General features: G+C 27.4%; 1 protein-coding gene across 1 annotated transcript in view; it reads left to right on the top strand.

The window, feature by feature from the left end:
- The window catches only part of LOC107452118 (rho GTPase-activating protein 26), a 49,923-nt gene extending 34,231 nt beyond the window's left edge, over positions 1-15,692 (top strand). The window contains exons 17-24 of the mRNA XM_016068430.3: positions 548-606; positions 3,123-3,228; positions 4,152-4,311; positions 5,933-6,176; positions 10,931-11,083; positions 11,458-11,503; positions 14,124-14,203; positions 15,382-15,692. Of these exons, the coding sequence (XP_015923916.1) occupies positions 548-606; positions 3,123-3,228; positions 4,152-4,311; positions 5,933-6,176; positions 10,931-11,083; positions 11,458-11,503; positions 14,124-14,203; positions 15,382-15,473 (940 nt within the window). The 3' untranslated portion in view covers positions 15,474-15,692. The remainder of the gene's footprint in view (positions 1-547; positions 607-3,122; positions 3,229-4,151; positions 4,312-5,932; positions 6,177-10,930; positions 11,084-11,457; positions 11,504-14,123; positions 14,204-15,381) is intronic.

The raw sequence follows: 15,692 nt of genomic DNA, 5'->3' as shown, positions 1-15,692 counted from the left end.
TGAGCTCCTGGGGGAGTTGATTGCTGAGATCTTGGGAGAGTTGATCAAAAAATTCCCATCGTGACTCTGTGAGGCATTGTTGCATGTCAGACTCATTAGTTGTGCATTCTCATGCCACCTTCTTATCATGCAATTGCTCCTCACATTGCCTCTGAACTCTTCAATAATTTATCTAGACATTGGCCTCTGTTTTTCAATATATTTCCCAACCTTAAAAATCTACTTATTTTATGCATTCCTAAAAATAATTTGAACTTTAAATTCTCCAACACATTTCATGGAAATTGATGAGATGTACAATTATGAAAAAAAAAAATTTTTAAGTCATTTTTAAATTTCTAAAATAAATAATTAAAATTTCTACATTTAGACTACCTTTTAACTAATATTAATAATATATTGTTGCAAAACTGCTATTAGAGAAGTTGAATTGCTCTTGCAGACACAAATAGTTCTACTTCTTTTCATGTTATCGATATTAACAGTGTAAGTAGTTAAAATTTGTTTTTTATTATATTGCACTGCTAAATGTGTTATTTATTTCTAGGAATCTTCCTGAACCTCTACTTACATTCCGATTGCATGGTGCATTTATTGCTGCAGCAAGTAGGTTGATTAATCTATATGCATTTAATGATTTGAAATGTTGCTAAATTAAAGCAAATTTAAAAATTTGATAGATTTTGATTGTTATTATCATATTTTAAGTGAGTTAAGCTGTTTGCACTTAGCATGATAAAACCTTCTATTCTGATCCATCACTTGTACCAGCCATAACCGAAAAGTTCAAGTAAAATTTAAATGTATGTTGTTGTTTTTTTATGTGATGACAACACACATAAACAAAATCTTGTTGCTCTTCCAAACTAAGATTTTTCATTTTCCTTCACAAACTGTATTTTACTATGAAATTATCTCCAATAAATATATTTTTCATTGAAGTCTAGACTGCAATTTCTAAAAATTCAAAATTAAACTAGGTTGTTTATGTATTGATAGCACTTAAAATATGTAAAATAAACCTTTATATTCTTACAAATACATACATAAATTTTTATTTTATTTTCAATTCACATTCAGCATTCTGCTAAAAATTTCAGCCAATCCGTTGTTAACAAGGTTTTTTTTTTTTAATTATTCTAAAATATTTTGAGCTTCTTTATTTTTTAATTTACTTGCAGTTGAATTGGTCTTAGTATTTTACTCAAGATTAATTTTATATTGTAAAAAATATAAGGATATATTTTTCCCCTTCAAACTGAAACAGGGTGCGTAGCATTTTTAAAAAGTGCTTTAAGGTGCTTATTTTCATTTTTTAAAAGCCCTTAAAGGTGCTTTTTTCATTGGGTGTTTTTAAAAAGTGCTTCATTTTCCCTTTACTATGTTGATTTTTGCCACGTATTATGCAAAAAGACACTGTTCACATTGTTCTATTCAATGTTTTCACAATTAATTCAACCCCAGTCTATTTCGGTGTATAGTCGGTTAGTAGCGCATGAAAACGCCATTTGTTTTACATTATTCAAAATTTCATGATTTTTGACAATTGTCAAAAACTATGCCAAAAGTTTTTTCCCTAACATGACGGTTAAAACCGGATAAAACAGTCAATTGTCAAAAACTTGCCGACCCTGCCTAATGATATATTTTTTAAAGTGCTTAAAAATATTTTTGAGTGCTTGAAAAGTGCTGAAAAATTGCTTATTTTTTGTTGAGAAATTTGGCTACACACCCTGTGAAAGAACCTGGTTTTATTTAAGAAAAATTTGAACTATTTAAATGTTTACTTAAAACTTTTTAATTTTACTGATTTATTGATGCCAGATTATATTAGTTTATTTGTTTTTCTATTGTTTTTTTTTTCATGCTTTAAAAGGCTTAGGTCTCTCTTCTGATGGTTCCATTTTAATAGTATTTTTAATATTTGCTTTATCTCATAGAGCTCTGTTAATCTAATAACTTTCTATGCAGCACTCAGTATAAGAGTAGGACCTAGATGGTCTCCTGTAGAGTTTTCACTGGAAAAAATGGTATGGTAGGAAGATTTAATGTAAATTATCCTAACTTAGCATGACAGTTTAAATATTAATATAGAGTGTTCTAGCTATTTGCATAAAGCAGTAAATAACTTTTAATAGTTTAAAAATTTTCATGTGTGAATGATTTTTCCTAATGGCTAAAATACCTGTTTTTTTTCGACTAAAATATGGTATGGTAATTATTCCATAACCTTAATTTTAAATGTTTTAAAAGAGAGCAGTTACATAACTGCTTTGGTAGGGCAGTCGGTAATGGTGTCCTTCACCTTGCTGGGGAAGAGCCAGGGTTTTTGGTTTGATCCTGCTGCTGACTAAACAACCAACTTAAAATATACACTTCAAGGTGCAAGTTAAATCTGTCATGGCTTAAAGTCCTCTAGTTTTTTGTAATGTGGAAGTTTGTGGTTACGAGATTAGATGCAATCTGTGTCGTCAGACCGAGATCAGAATTATATGGCATACCTGCCATGTCTGTTAAAAAGATAGATCCTTAAAAACCAGGTGCAGGTGCTTGGCTATGGTTGGGTGGTGTGTGAACAATTGCATACATACATAGGAGCCATGATGGCTCAGGGGATAGAGCATTCTCCTTCCGATGAGGTGCACCGGGATCGAATCCCAGCCATGGCTGTTTGATACGAATTTCGCAATAAATAAAATTTAATAATCAATAAAATAATTTCTTCAAAAATATTACTATACTGCAAATCATTAATTTCTGTTCGAAATTCTGTGGCAGAGATTTCTATGTCAGTGTTCAAAAGATTTTGAGAAATCATGATATCTTGTTTGCTTCAAAATCTAAAAACGAGACTCAAAAATTTTTTTTTAAGTAACCTAGGCTTCCAGAAATAAAATCTCAGTTTGCTAACTGAATGTTTGATTTATGAATATGACGCATTTTTTGTGCCATTTGGATCAATTCAAAACTTTGTAATGCTCTAAATTCTGAATATGAATGTGTTTTTGTGAAGGTATAAATTCTTGTTAAATTTTTTTTATCCTGTGCTGTAGGATATACATTCCTACTTTAAAAGTCGTAATATATGTTTAAAATAATTGTATTTATCTTTATGCTTTCAGAACAAGAAAATAGGATTTTAAGAATTAATAACATTCATTCCTTAGTCCATTCCCTGCCTAAACCAAATTTCAAAATGTTGGAGCTTCTAACTAGTCATCTGTGCAAGTAAGAATTTTTTCCTATGTTTTTTTTACTCATTTAAATCTTTTAAGTAAAAAGAAGCACAGAAACTCCTTGAGATTGCAAAGTTAATGGAAAAAATATTTTTATTTTTAATTCCAAATTTTGTATTGCTTTTGTGTTTTTCTAGTTTTTTTAATGTGTATATATATATATATATATATATATATATAAAATTTAAATTTTATTATGTGTATAGGTGGGTAAGTAATATCAGTTGATTCATTTTTTTCCAACATTTTTGGTATAAAATACAAATATTTAACAAAAAAGTAAATTATAAAATCGAACTTCAAACATAACTTTATCTTTCACCCGCATCCTTAAATCCTTATTTATTTATTTAATTTTTTTTTTTTGCTGTTTAGCTATTTTGTATTTTTTAAAGTTTTTGCAAGATTTTTCTAAAATTTGTATTGTTAAAAACACTATTATTATTTATCTTTGCAGTATTTTGCGATTGTAAAAGCAATATTAATAAGATGTGATTACATTGATTAATGCATTGTAATCAATATATATTTATCAATCTTTTTTCATCAAGTTTGTGTATTTCTGTCAAAAAGTTCAATCTGTTGTCATATATATTCCATACACTTTTACTAAATTAAGTTCATTTAATCATTTTTTTCAAGCATTTTAATTTTATTAAATGTCAAATTTTCATCCAGTATCATGGATCATATCAGCTACACAGACTTGTGTTTTTCTCGAATTCATACTTTCTTATATATGATACACTTCCAGTTACTTACAAAAATAATCCAATTAAATTTGTCAAGATCACACATCCATCTTTGTTTTGAAATCATTTCTAAATTTTTTATCTGTTGATTTCCCTTTTATTGCAAATCATTCAAAAAATCGTGCTTGCTTATGTCATTTATTTATTCTTGCTAATATTTTAGAATAGCAAAATTGTCTCACAAGAACCTGATGACAATTTCTAATCTGGGTATATGCTTTGGTCCTACTTTATTGCGTCCTGAGGAAGAAACTGTTGCGGCTATAATGGAGATAAAATTTGGAAATGTTGTAGTTGAAATTCTCATAGAAAATTATGATAAGGTAATAATACCTAAATATAGCGCTATTTTAAGAAATTTGAAGTAATTGTAAATTCATAAGCTCTTAAAGTTCTTAAAAATTTAAAGTATAAAACTGTTAAGGTCCTTATAAAAAGTTTGTTTTTAATTTTTGTTCTTAATTTTTCCGGCAGCGATCAAATTCTTAAAATGTTCATATTTTTGCATCCTGTTTATTATATCCTGTAATTGTTTTTAAATCGGATGATCAATACGGCACATGCAATTTTATCAAAATATGTTTTTCAATTTTCATTGTTTTTTTGTAAGATACCTTTATTTGTTCTAAGTTTTTGTTATCTGTTATATTAAGACAATCTTATTTTTATGAATATATCTAGTTATTTACATTACTTTATGCACTTGATTTATGTTCATAATTTTTTATTTTTCTTTCAAATAAAACTTTTAATTATAAGAAAGAAAATAGTATCAATGTATGTTTTTTTACAGATTTCAATTGTATTGTAAAATTGTAATTCTGTAAAAAAAAAAGTTAAATTCTAATTATCAATTATTTTCTTCATCTAGAATTTTAGAATTGATCTTTCTTTATTCTTTTTTTTTTTTACCAGTAATATTTTAAGCAAACATAACAAGATAAACATTACCTTTTGATATTAAAAGTAAATTAAAGTAAAATTTAAATAGCTTAAATTGTATTCGAAGTTTTTTTTTAAACAAAAGAGAAAATAATCTGAGCAAGGTTTTTGAAGTTCTTTCTTTTAATTTTTTTTAAAAAAAAAATATCTAATTTTTTTCTGTTGCAAAAATGATAGCAATAAAGGTTAAAAGGTCTTTTGAAGCTTTCTATTTTAACCTTTTTATTTGAGTATACATCTTGGTTTTATGAAATAATAAACTGTGATAAATCTGCTTAAAATGATTCAGTAAAGTTATATTTGCTTAAAGTAAGAAAATTGATTTAGTTACAACTGATCAAAATTTATTGGAGCCCATTGTAACTTGAAAGCTCTGTAATGTGCTTGAAGATATACTATAACTAATTATTACAATAAAAGCATAAAATTAATATTAAATAAACGTAACATTTGTTTTGAAGGAATGACTCTCTCTGACTTCTAATTATTCAGGTTAATTTCAATGAGTTTTGTCTTTTAAATTTTGTTTTTGGAGCATTTTAAATTTTGCACAACTTAATAAAATATTGTCTTCTAAAAGAGTTCTGTTATATTTGATTTTAAATTTCACTATTTAAAAAAATGAGAGGAAAAACACATTTGTTCACCAAACTGATTTTTGTTCTTTCAAAACTGGTTCTTTTTTTTATGTTTGAAACTGAATTCCATTTTATAATTATTATATAAATTGAATTCTGTTTGAGAAATAAGTACTGTTTAAGCAAGTACAGTTAGGCATTCAAATTTTTTGAATGCACCACAAGCATATATGCCTTTGTGGACAGTTTAAAAATGTACTAGCAAAAGAAACATTAAAATTTATTATGAGATTAGCGGAAAAACTGCTTTCTACATGCATAACTTTTAAAGTACCAATTATTGATAACTTTAAATTTTTTTTCTCTTTTTTTTACTTAGTGTCCTCTATAACTATACATGAACTAGTCTTCCTCTCATTTTTAGATTTTTAAAACATTACCAGATGGGGATTTAGTTCGCCGCCAGCCTCCACCTTACATTCCTCCTCCTCCACCCAATAGAAAAGAAACTTCTCCTCTGCCACCGTCACTTAGGAATAGATCTTCTTTGATGGATACAAAGAATGTATCATTTAATATGACTAATTATGCACCTAATCAATCAAGTTATTCCCCTTCTGATCAAAAACAAAGAACAGGAATGATGCTCTATAATCCAATTTGGAACAGTATGTTTCTATGTTTTATTCATGTATTGTTACCGTACATCCCGGTGTGTAAGTCAACTTTTTAAAACCGCAAAATTTTATGAAAACCGGGTGGATCATTTTATGAATCAACTTATATACTGGTACTAAAGTTGAAACTTCATTTATCATGAAATATTAATGCAATATAAACAGTAAGATATGAATAACTTTGTATCAATTTAACCCTTTCAAAAACTATTTTTAATATATTATATACTGTTAATTTTGAATTTTCTCACATCGTATTTTCTTTACATATAAAGGTGTTTTTTAAAAACAATAATATTTCAATGTTTTTGACTTGATAAAAGGTAATTAATTAAAAAAGTTCATCTTTTTTTATTTTAGAAATTTTCTTATTTGATGTTTTTCAGTGGTTGACTTGCCGGATATGCCAGAAATTTGCTATATTGTAATCAAAAATAGGGGTTAACTTATGCACCTTTTTTTTAAAGAAAAAAAAACTAGATTTACTGACTGTTTTTTCAAATTTAAATTATTTTTTAATCTCTCAATGCATATCATTATATATATATCTATCTATATATATGCAGTGAAACCTCCGTTAAGCGGACATTCTTGGGACCGAACAAATTGTCCGTTTATGAGAGTTGCCCGTTTATGGGAAGGGTACCCTAATAACGAAGTTTAACACAGTAAATTGTTTTTAGAAAATTTTCAAAGATGTAGAAATAATTAAATAATCTACAATAACTATCTACAAGGATATTTATTTAAACTTTAAGAAAATTAAAAAAAGAATATATAAAGAAGTTTGATATGAATACATAATTTTAGATGTAGATACAGATAAATGAATATAATTTTCCTACCATCATACGTACTCAAGTTAGACATATGATACCGAATAGGAGCTTTCAGTCCTCAGTCGGTTTCAATTATTAGGTTTCATTCCCTTTCACCTCCGTATCATTTGATAGAGAACGTGATTTATACCTTTTTGAAAGTAAACCTCCCAGGATTCACAGGAAGAAAAAAAAAGCAATGCCTACCTGTAAGTCATGAGAGCCTATGGAGTTGATTATTCATAATGGATCAACTATCAAGTGTCTGGATAAATGTTTCATTTATATGAACACCTCAAAGATTATACTTCTGTTCTCTTTTTTACCCCAGCTGTGTTAAATACAGTCTTGATATTGATAAGAAAATTAAAGAAATTTTCAATGGGGAGGGAAGAAGTGTTGAGAGCATTTAAGATCAACTTGAGGAGTCTCATAACCTGTGTGGTTCAGATGAAAACATCAGAAGATGCCGCTGTCCGAATTATTTCAGGAGAGCAGAATCATTTTCTTTCCTTTCTTTACAAAAATAAGGCAAGGTGACAGGAGAAAGATTGATTCTTCAGTAGTAAAATAGCTTAACAATATTTTTAGTTATGGATAAGACAAAAAATTTACATGCTTTAAAAATGGTAAAAAGTTGCATTTTCCCAATTGATTCCAAAATTTGCAATTTAAAGCAAATATGGTTTGTTTGTTTTTTTCAAATTTAGAAAAAGTAGTGTCCGGTTGAAGAGATAGAAAATAACGTTGCAGGGCCAAAATGACTGTCCGAGTCTGGTTACTGGAGTGTCCCCTTTGCGGAGAATGTACATAATGGTTTACTCATAGAAGATTCCTGGGGAATAAAAAATATGTCCGTATTAAGAGGTGTCCGTTTTGCAGGAGTGTCCATAACCGGAGGTTTCACTGTATATATATGTCAGCTACTTCGTTATTATTTTTAATGTATTTCATTACAGTTTGTGTAAAAATAAATCCACTCTTCAATGGTTCAGCCTGTTTGATATGGAAATTTAAATTAAATATATTTTTCCCAAGTTTCAACATGCATATTTTTAAGAAAATATTTATTATGTAATAAAGTAGGAATTCTCAACCTGGAAAGAAATTAGACAGTCATATGGTGGAAATTGGTTCTATCTTACTTATTGTTCAAAACTAAATACCAGCATTCAAGAGAATCTAAAAGAAGTTCTAAAAAATAACGTATAAAAAGAGTAAAATAAATAAAACTACTCAGCAAAAACAATTATAGAGGGGCTAAAATATTTGCTTTTATGATACCTCCAATCTAGTTCAAATATAAAAAAAATGTGATTGTGTGAAAGATTGAAATGTCAAAAATGTAAAATTTTGAAATGAATTTTAATTATCTCAGGATTTAGATTTTTTTCCTTTGTAGTGCTTGAAGTTTTTTTCGAAAAACTTAACAGTGTTAAATTTTGGATATAACAATAAAGAAAACAAAGGAAATAAAAATATGACCACCGAAGCCGACGTCTTCAGGGGGTACCGGCCTCGGAAGCCATAAAACAAAACCTTTTCTATTGAGAGAGAGGCATAATTAAATGCTAAAAGTAACTCTGTCAGTACACCGAAGGTTTTGTATAAGTCCAGGAAAAAATACATAAAACCAATTCAGAAAAGAAATTCAAACAAAAACTTGAGAAAATAAAAACTCACATTAAACCGGTCAAACAGCGATTTCACAAGCAAACTAAATGCAAAGGAAACACTTTAAACAAAGGAAAACAACGCCCTCCATTAAAATGCGCAGATTGAAAAAAAGGGAAGATTACGTAACAAATTAATATAATGCTTAACTGGGGCTGCTCAATTAAGACTTGAATTGCGCCCTGTTAAAAGAAGTAAAAATCTAGTGTTCTTCAATCATTTTCTTAATCAAAAAATTTACATTACAAAAGTTAAAAGGAAAATCATTATAACTCAAATTATTCAAAAAATTATTCACAGCCTCCTGAAAACTTTCAACGTTATTGCAAATATTTTTAATCCTAACCAATTGTGAAAAAAATAAATTTTTAAAAATTTTATTTCACAGATTAGTATTAAAGTTGCAGAAAAAAATAACTTTAAATTTAAAAGCTTTCTTTTTATCAAAAACACCTATTTTGATTATTTTATCAACAATGTCAATTTTAAAATCTAAATATTCAACGTTTAAGCAATTCTTATTAGTTTTCTTCAAAACCAAATCTTTAGGATAAATACTATAAATAAAATTAAAATTATCACAATTAAACAAAATCAAATCATCAATATATCTAAAAGCTTTAAATTCACTACACTCATTAAATTTAGCTTCAAAAAAATGCAAAAAAAAATATTAGCAAGCGCACCAGAAAAGGAATTCCTCCTCCTCATTGGCACGACATCCCAGGATGGGCCCTGGCCTTCTCAGCAAGCCTATGCCAAGACATTCGTCCCTTAGCCAAGGTTCTCCAGTTTAATATCTTTAAAACTTGTAGGTCCTTTTCAAGGCAGTCTAAAAATCTTAGGTTTGGTCGTCCTCTTTTTCTCCGTATGTAAGCACTGATCGTATAAGACATTTATAGAGTAACACTTTTGTTTTTCTTTTTATTAGGCTTGACTTGAGATATTTTCTTAGACCATAAAAACACTTCAGAAAGGGAATTACCTTGTGGAATTCCAATAATTTGTTTATAAAAATCTAAACCATTAAAAAGAACATTCTCAAAAAGATTAAACCTACATAAATCCAACCAATAAGACTTATCAATTTTCTCATTAAATAAATACTTATCAAAAATTTTGCTACAAATTTCAATAATCTGTTCATGTGGTATACTTGTATACAAATTTTCAAAATCAAAAGTATTAATGCTAGAAATATCATTATTATTAATATAATCCAAAACTTCAACATTACTATCTATAACAATATTTTTCTCTTTTTTTAGTTTTTATGTAAAATATTATTCTTTCTTTTGAAAATTCTGCTGCTTTTAAGCGTGTTTCTTTCAAAGATAGTTTTATCAATTTAGAATTAATTATTTTACTATTAAATTTTAGATATTTATTAGTAGTTTTATAATTTTAAGTTTTCAATGGTTGTTACTTTTGAAATTTAAACATCAATTCTTTTTAATTTAGTCTTAATCTTTTTAATTTAGGCAGCATTTTTGGCAAGTGCTCTTTTTTATGGGCTGATTTGTCCCGTGTTTTTTCTAGTTGCCCACACTAGCATGTTATTTAATTTTTTTATTCCAATATTTTTTATTGTTAAATTGTTAGATTTATGCTTTAATTTATAAAGGTGAAAATCTCTAACCAAATTTTGATAATTATCAATATCTAAAAATTTACAAAACATCTTTTTCATAATGTACAATAATAAGTTGCTAGTAATATTGTGTTCGTATAATTAAAAGATTTAATTAAAAAACTATTTTCGTGTCAAAAATACCCCTGTCACTCTATTTATTTTTTAATTATTATTTTTTATTAGAAAAGTTTAAATTTTCTGCTCTTGTGTCTTAACTTATGGGGCAAGTAAAATTTTAATTTATGTATTTTTATTTTTTAGGTTTTACTTTTCTTTGGCTTCAAATATTCTCGTATGAGAATATATTTGTATAATTTATCGTTAAATGGTGAAAAATATATATTGTGAAATTTCTACAAGAATTCCAAATGTACCTAGACCTTTGTGGCACACTGTTTTATCAATGTATTGCTTCATGAAATTTTTTGTTCATCTAATTACTTAAAAACCTAAATGCCTTTTAGTGTGCAGAAAAACACATAAATTCTTGATTTTATTGTATGTTGTTGTACATTTCACAAATACTATATCACTAATGTTAGAATGTGATAGTCTACTCTAAATATTATGCTCTTTTAAAGGACTTCTTTATTTATCTCATTTTATATTTTTTTGCTCAGATGGTTTACCTCTGAATGACAGTATTGAAAGTGTAGTCTCCCGCACTATAGAACCATCTCTTCCAATCGAACAGAAAAACTATCCATATTATCCAGGTTGGAATAATGAAAGTGGGTTACCTCGAACAATTGGAACGAATTCCTCAGATATAGGTAAGATACTTGTATATTTTTTGTGAGTTAATAACTGATAGTTCAAGTGATCCATTGAGATTTCTTAAATATCAATTCTAAATAAATTAAAAACCTTAGTTTTTGTAGAAATTGAATAATATTCTTAATGAATTATTATACACCCCCAGTATTTTATCAATTCTATTCTCTTTTTAAATTTTAAGCTCATATACATAAATTTTTAAGAATAGATTTCCACATTCTGTTGTCTTTGTGAAATCATGTTCGGATGAAATTATTGATAAAGGTTTATGACATTTATACCTGACTTAATAATTAATTTACTGCTGCCACCTCATGAAAAATAATTTTTTCTGTCTAGTTTATGATTTTTTTCCAATATTTTTTTTTAGGTTCTCAAGAAATATTTGCACCTAATGATACATTGTCCACATCTGTGTAAGTATAAATTGTTTGATATTTATATGAAATGCATTAATTTTTATTGCCAGTTAGAATCCACTTAAACTATAAGATTAGTGAAACTGTAAATGAAATCATTTATTAACTATCTACCCAAAGATATCTTATTTGTTTCGAAATTAAATGATGAACTTGGGGTAATATTATTAAAAAGGCCCATTTTCAATTTAATCAAGTGAAGGTTTTTAGTGAATAAGACAATTTCTATGTAGGGAATAAGAAGTTTGTATATATTGTGGTGTTATATAGTGGGAATTCCAAAAACTTCTGAAGTACCTACTTGGAGACAATATGAAGGGAGAATTTAATTTATAAATGTCACTTTGGAAAAAAAATTTGTCAATTGCTCTAAACCCTTGGAGTTAAATTGCTGGGTAGCAACAGAACACTAATAAATAGGAAAGGGTTAAGAAATATTATCAATCTGGAATAATCAGGGAAATATGGGCAAATTTAACAGAAATACTCAAAACATCATATAAAATTTTTAAAAAATATTTAATCCTCTTCCTGTGTTTGATTTAACATTTATGGATATGGTATTATGTGTGCCCTGTTTTTGATGTAATGCTACATTCTAATTTAGTCCTTCCATTTCCTCTTATTTTTGATGTATCATTTTGTTCTCTGCATCTTGCCTGCATACAACCGAATGGCATTAAAACTGGCAAGAGGCTAAGGAATGAAAAAAAAATATTCTTGTATATTTTTTTTTTAAAGGAAATTTTTTTTCAACTTAATGACAAATATAAGTGTTTTCTAATATATTTTATGTTTAAGAATGAGGCATAACTGAAAAATTTATAATGAAATCTATGCAGCCAGTTGCAAAATTCAGGAAATTTGATAAATCATTGAAAAGACAAATTTTCTTTCCTCAGTGTTTGTGACCTCCTTGAATTGTAGCACCATGAGTTAGTATGCTTATTTTCTATGCTTTGCAAGCTTTTTTATGCTTATTTTCTTTCTTTTCTGCTAAATACAAGTGAAGCTCTATATAATAAATAAGGTGGTCCAAACTAAAATGGAGACTAAATGGACAACTCATATATACTGGAATTATTTTAACAAAAACATAATTCTTCTATCCACTTCCTTCAAAGTTTTTAGTTTCTGTTTTAAGCATGTGATGTTACTCTGATTAGGAGTAGCGATTTTTGCTCTATGACATGCATCCAAGGAACTATTTAGTAAAACTGAAGTAGAAAATGGGAAAATCACCATGTGTTCTAACTCCAAATTGAACCACTTATCACAGGATTGCACAAAACGAGTAAATATCATCTTCAAATAAGAAAAATATAAATTTATTGAACCCTCCCTTTGTAAAGAATGTTAAGGACAAATGTTATGAATGCACATAGGAGGCTCCGATTTCCCCACAGGGAAATATGCACTTCTAATTCACTAAACTGAAAAGCTTGGAACATTTTTCTCCATCTTTTTTAAAATAAATTATGCCTAAGACTACCTAGAATAAGACTGGGTGGTCCTGTCACTCTTCTTTCCTAGAGAATTCAAAAAATTCCATGTTTATTGAGTTATAATTTCAAAAGAAATAGTTGCCTGTATCATTTCCCGGAGACTTTTGTTATTATTTTCAATCTAAAAATCTTGTTTAGTTGAAAAATTACTTAACATCTCTTTTTGGGGTGATTTTCTTGAAATTAATAAAAGATTTGGTCGCTATATTAAAATGAATATATTTCACTCAGCGTTGAAGTAACATTTTGTCCATGGAATAGCAAATGGTACTTTGTATAACAGTCGTTATAATGAAAAGGTTATAGTAATGGGTTGTTGTACTAAAGAGCAAATAAGTTATTTAAATTAATAATGAGTTCATAAAAATATAAGTTATTTAAGCAATTCTTGACTTATACTTAAGTTATTAATTTTTTAATTTATATATTATTAATCTTTTATAAGCACCTTAGATTTTTATTGGCATTGTTTCTTCTTTTTAACATGATGCATTTTTAAGATTTTTATTCAGTTTAAACTTTATATTAGATATTTGTTTTAATTTTTGTATATTGTTTTCTACATATTTAGTTCCTTATTACATCAATATGTTTGTTCCATACTACAAAAAGTATAGATCTCAGAACCATCCTAGCCATAAGATAATAACTAACAAATTTTTTAGGAAAAAAAAAATAATTTTTATTTTTACTGATTGTTATGCAAAAGGTATAAGTTTTATTGAAATATAGACATTGTATTGCCTATCAAAGTAGGTTGTAATTAAAGGAAACTATCTTTCATACAATCACTAATCAATTCTGTCTGAGAGAATCGCTCATGTGTAATGATTAATGCATTAAATTTTAGATTAGACTTCCCATTTAAAACAAGAAAGTTGTCTGCGGTAGCCTTATTAAAATGAGACTTCATTGTTTAATTTATTTGACCTCCTACAATCTGACTGGTTCTTTGATTCTCTGAGTTTATTATTTAAAATTTTGATGAAAGATATTATTATATGTTTCTTATTTTGTGTTTGCATGTTGATAATGTTTATATTTTTTTGTTGTCCAATTTTTAAAAATGTGAAAAACAAAGTTCTAATTTGCTTTCTTATATTTATCCTTAGGAAAGTAAGGACTCTATATGCTTGTAGAGGTGAAAATGAAATGGAACTTTCGTTTGAACCCAATGAAGTTATTTATAATGGTAATATCTTTAAATGTTTATAATGCTCATACTTAAAATTTGTTTATTTAACGAAAAAATATTCTTCAGCTTTTTAAATCAATCTTCAACAGTATGTTAGTTTGTTAACAACTATAACTTTTGTATTAGGTAATTTTTTAACTGTACTGTTTGACTAAAATAATTCTGCCAGAATTACAGATAATTCCTGACTATGGCTATCTCAAACAGATTTATTCATCTTGATCAATTAGTCACCTCTGTTCTCCACATCTATTAACCCCATTATTGTTCAGCAACTTTTCTATACCATCTATTCATCTCTGTACCCTACCTAATAATTTTCTGTTCTCCATATCTGTTCACGTCACAGTTTTCCACATCTAAGCCCTCCCCACCCCCCCANCAAAAATATTAAATCATCAGCGATTTTTCTACATTATCTAACCATCTCTGTAGCCTACCTCTATTCATTTTTCCTTCTAGCTTATGGAAAGTTATTTTTTGAACTGGGTTCTCATTATATCTATATTCATTTCCAAGCCATTTTATAATTTCCCCTATATTTGGTTCTCTAAATTTATTGTAAAACTCATAGCTGTATCTTTTTTTCTACATATCCTCTTTTACTGCATCAAAAATTCTCAATATCCTTTGTTCCCATGTTAGTAATTGATTTTTTCTACTTTATTCATCTTCTAGACTTTCTTTTATATAAAATTATTGGTCTTATTAATGTCTTAATTTCCTCTACCAATTCATTGTATTTATTTTTAAGATGTTATGCACAACAACTATAAAATATGCCATTAAATTATAATTACATAAATCTATAGCAGAAACTCAAATAATATCTGCAAAACTAATAAAGATAAGCTTAATTGTTATTTTTATCTTTTTATTTATTACAGATCTTTGCAAACGTCTGAAACGTTTAGCATTGTTCTTGGGAAAAAAAACTACTCTATTTAATTTTACACAGTTTAAAAAAATTTTCACAGTTAAAATAAAAAATCAAGATATCAAAGATTTTTACGGTTTAATATAGACAAACTATTTTGAATTCAATTTTTCCTTTCTAAATGCATTTTAAAGACATGAATTCATTTTTAATAATAGTTTAATTTGTAAGTTGTTGATTTTATTGGGAAGACTTGTTGATCTCCTTTTGTGTTTTAATTAAAATGTTTCCTTTTTAGTTTCCCCTTCTCAAGAGCCAGGATGGATACGAGGAACCTTAAAAGGTAAAACAGGATTAGTACCAGAAAATTATGTGGAATATATTACTTGATGTTCTGACTGTGTGAATAAAATGAAGAATTCCTGATATTTTTTATCATGTTGCCTATTATTATGAAAAATAATTTGCAGCATAACTAGCTCAACAACAGTGTATCATGTAAATTTGTAAACTTTTTAGTAGAGATATAAGCATTCCAGATGTATAGAAAATATTATCTTGTGTACCACCAAAGTATTATTTATGACTATAAATTATTTTATACATTTT

The sequence above is a fragment of the Parasteatoda tepidariorum genome, chromosome X1 (assembly GCF_043381705.1).
Source record: "Parasteatoda tepidariorum isolate YZ-2023 chromosome X1, CAS_Ptep_4.0, whole genome shotgun sequence".
Taxonomy (NCBI): Eukaryota; Metazoa; Arthropoda; class Arachnida; order Araneae; family Theridiidae; genus Parasteatoda; species Parasteatoda tepidariorum.
Note: the sequence above shows the minus strand (reverse complement) of the source record. Positions and strands in the feature narration are given on the sequence as shown.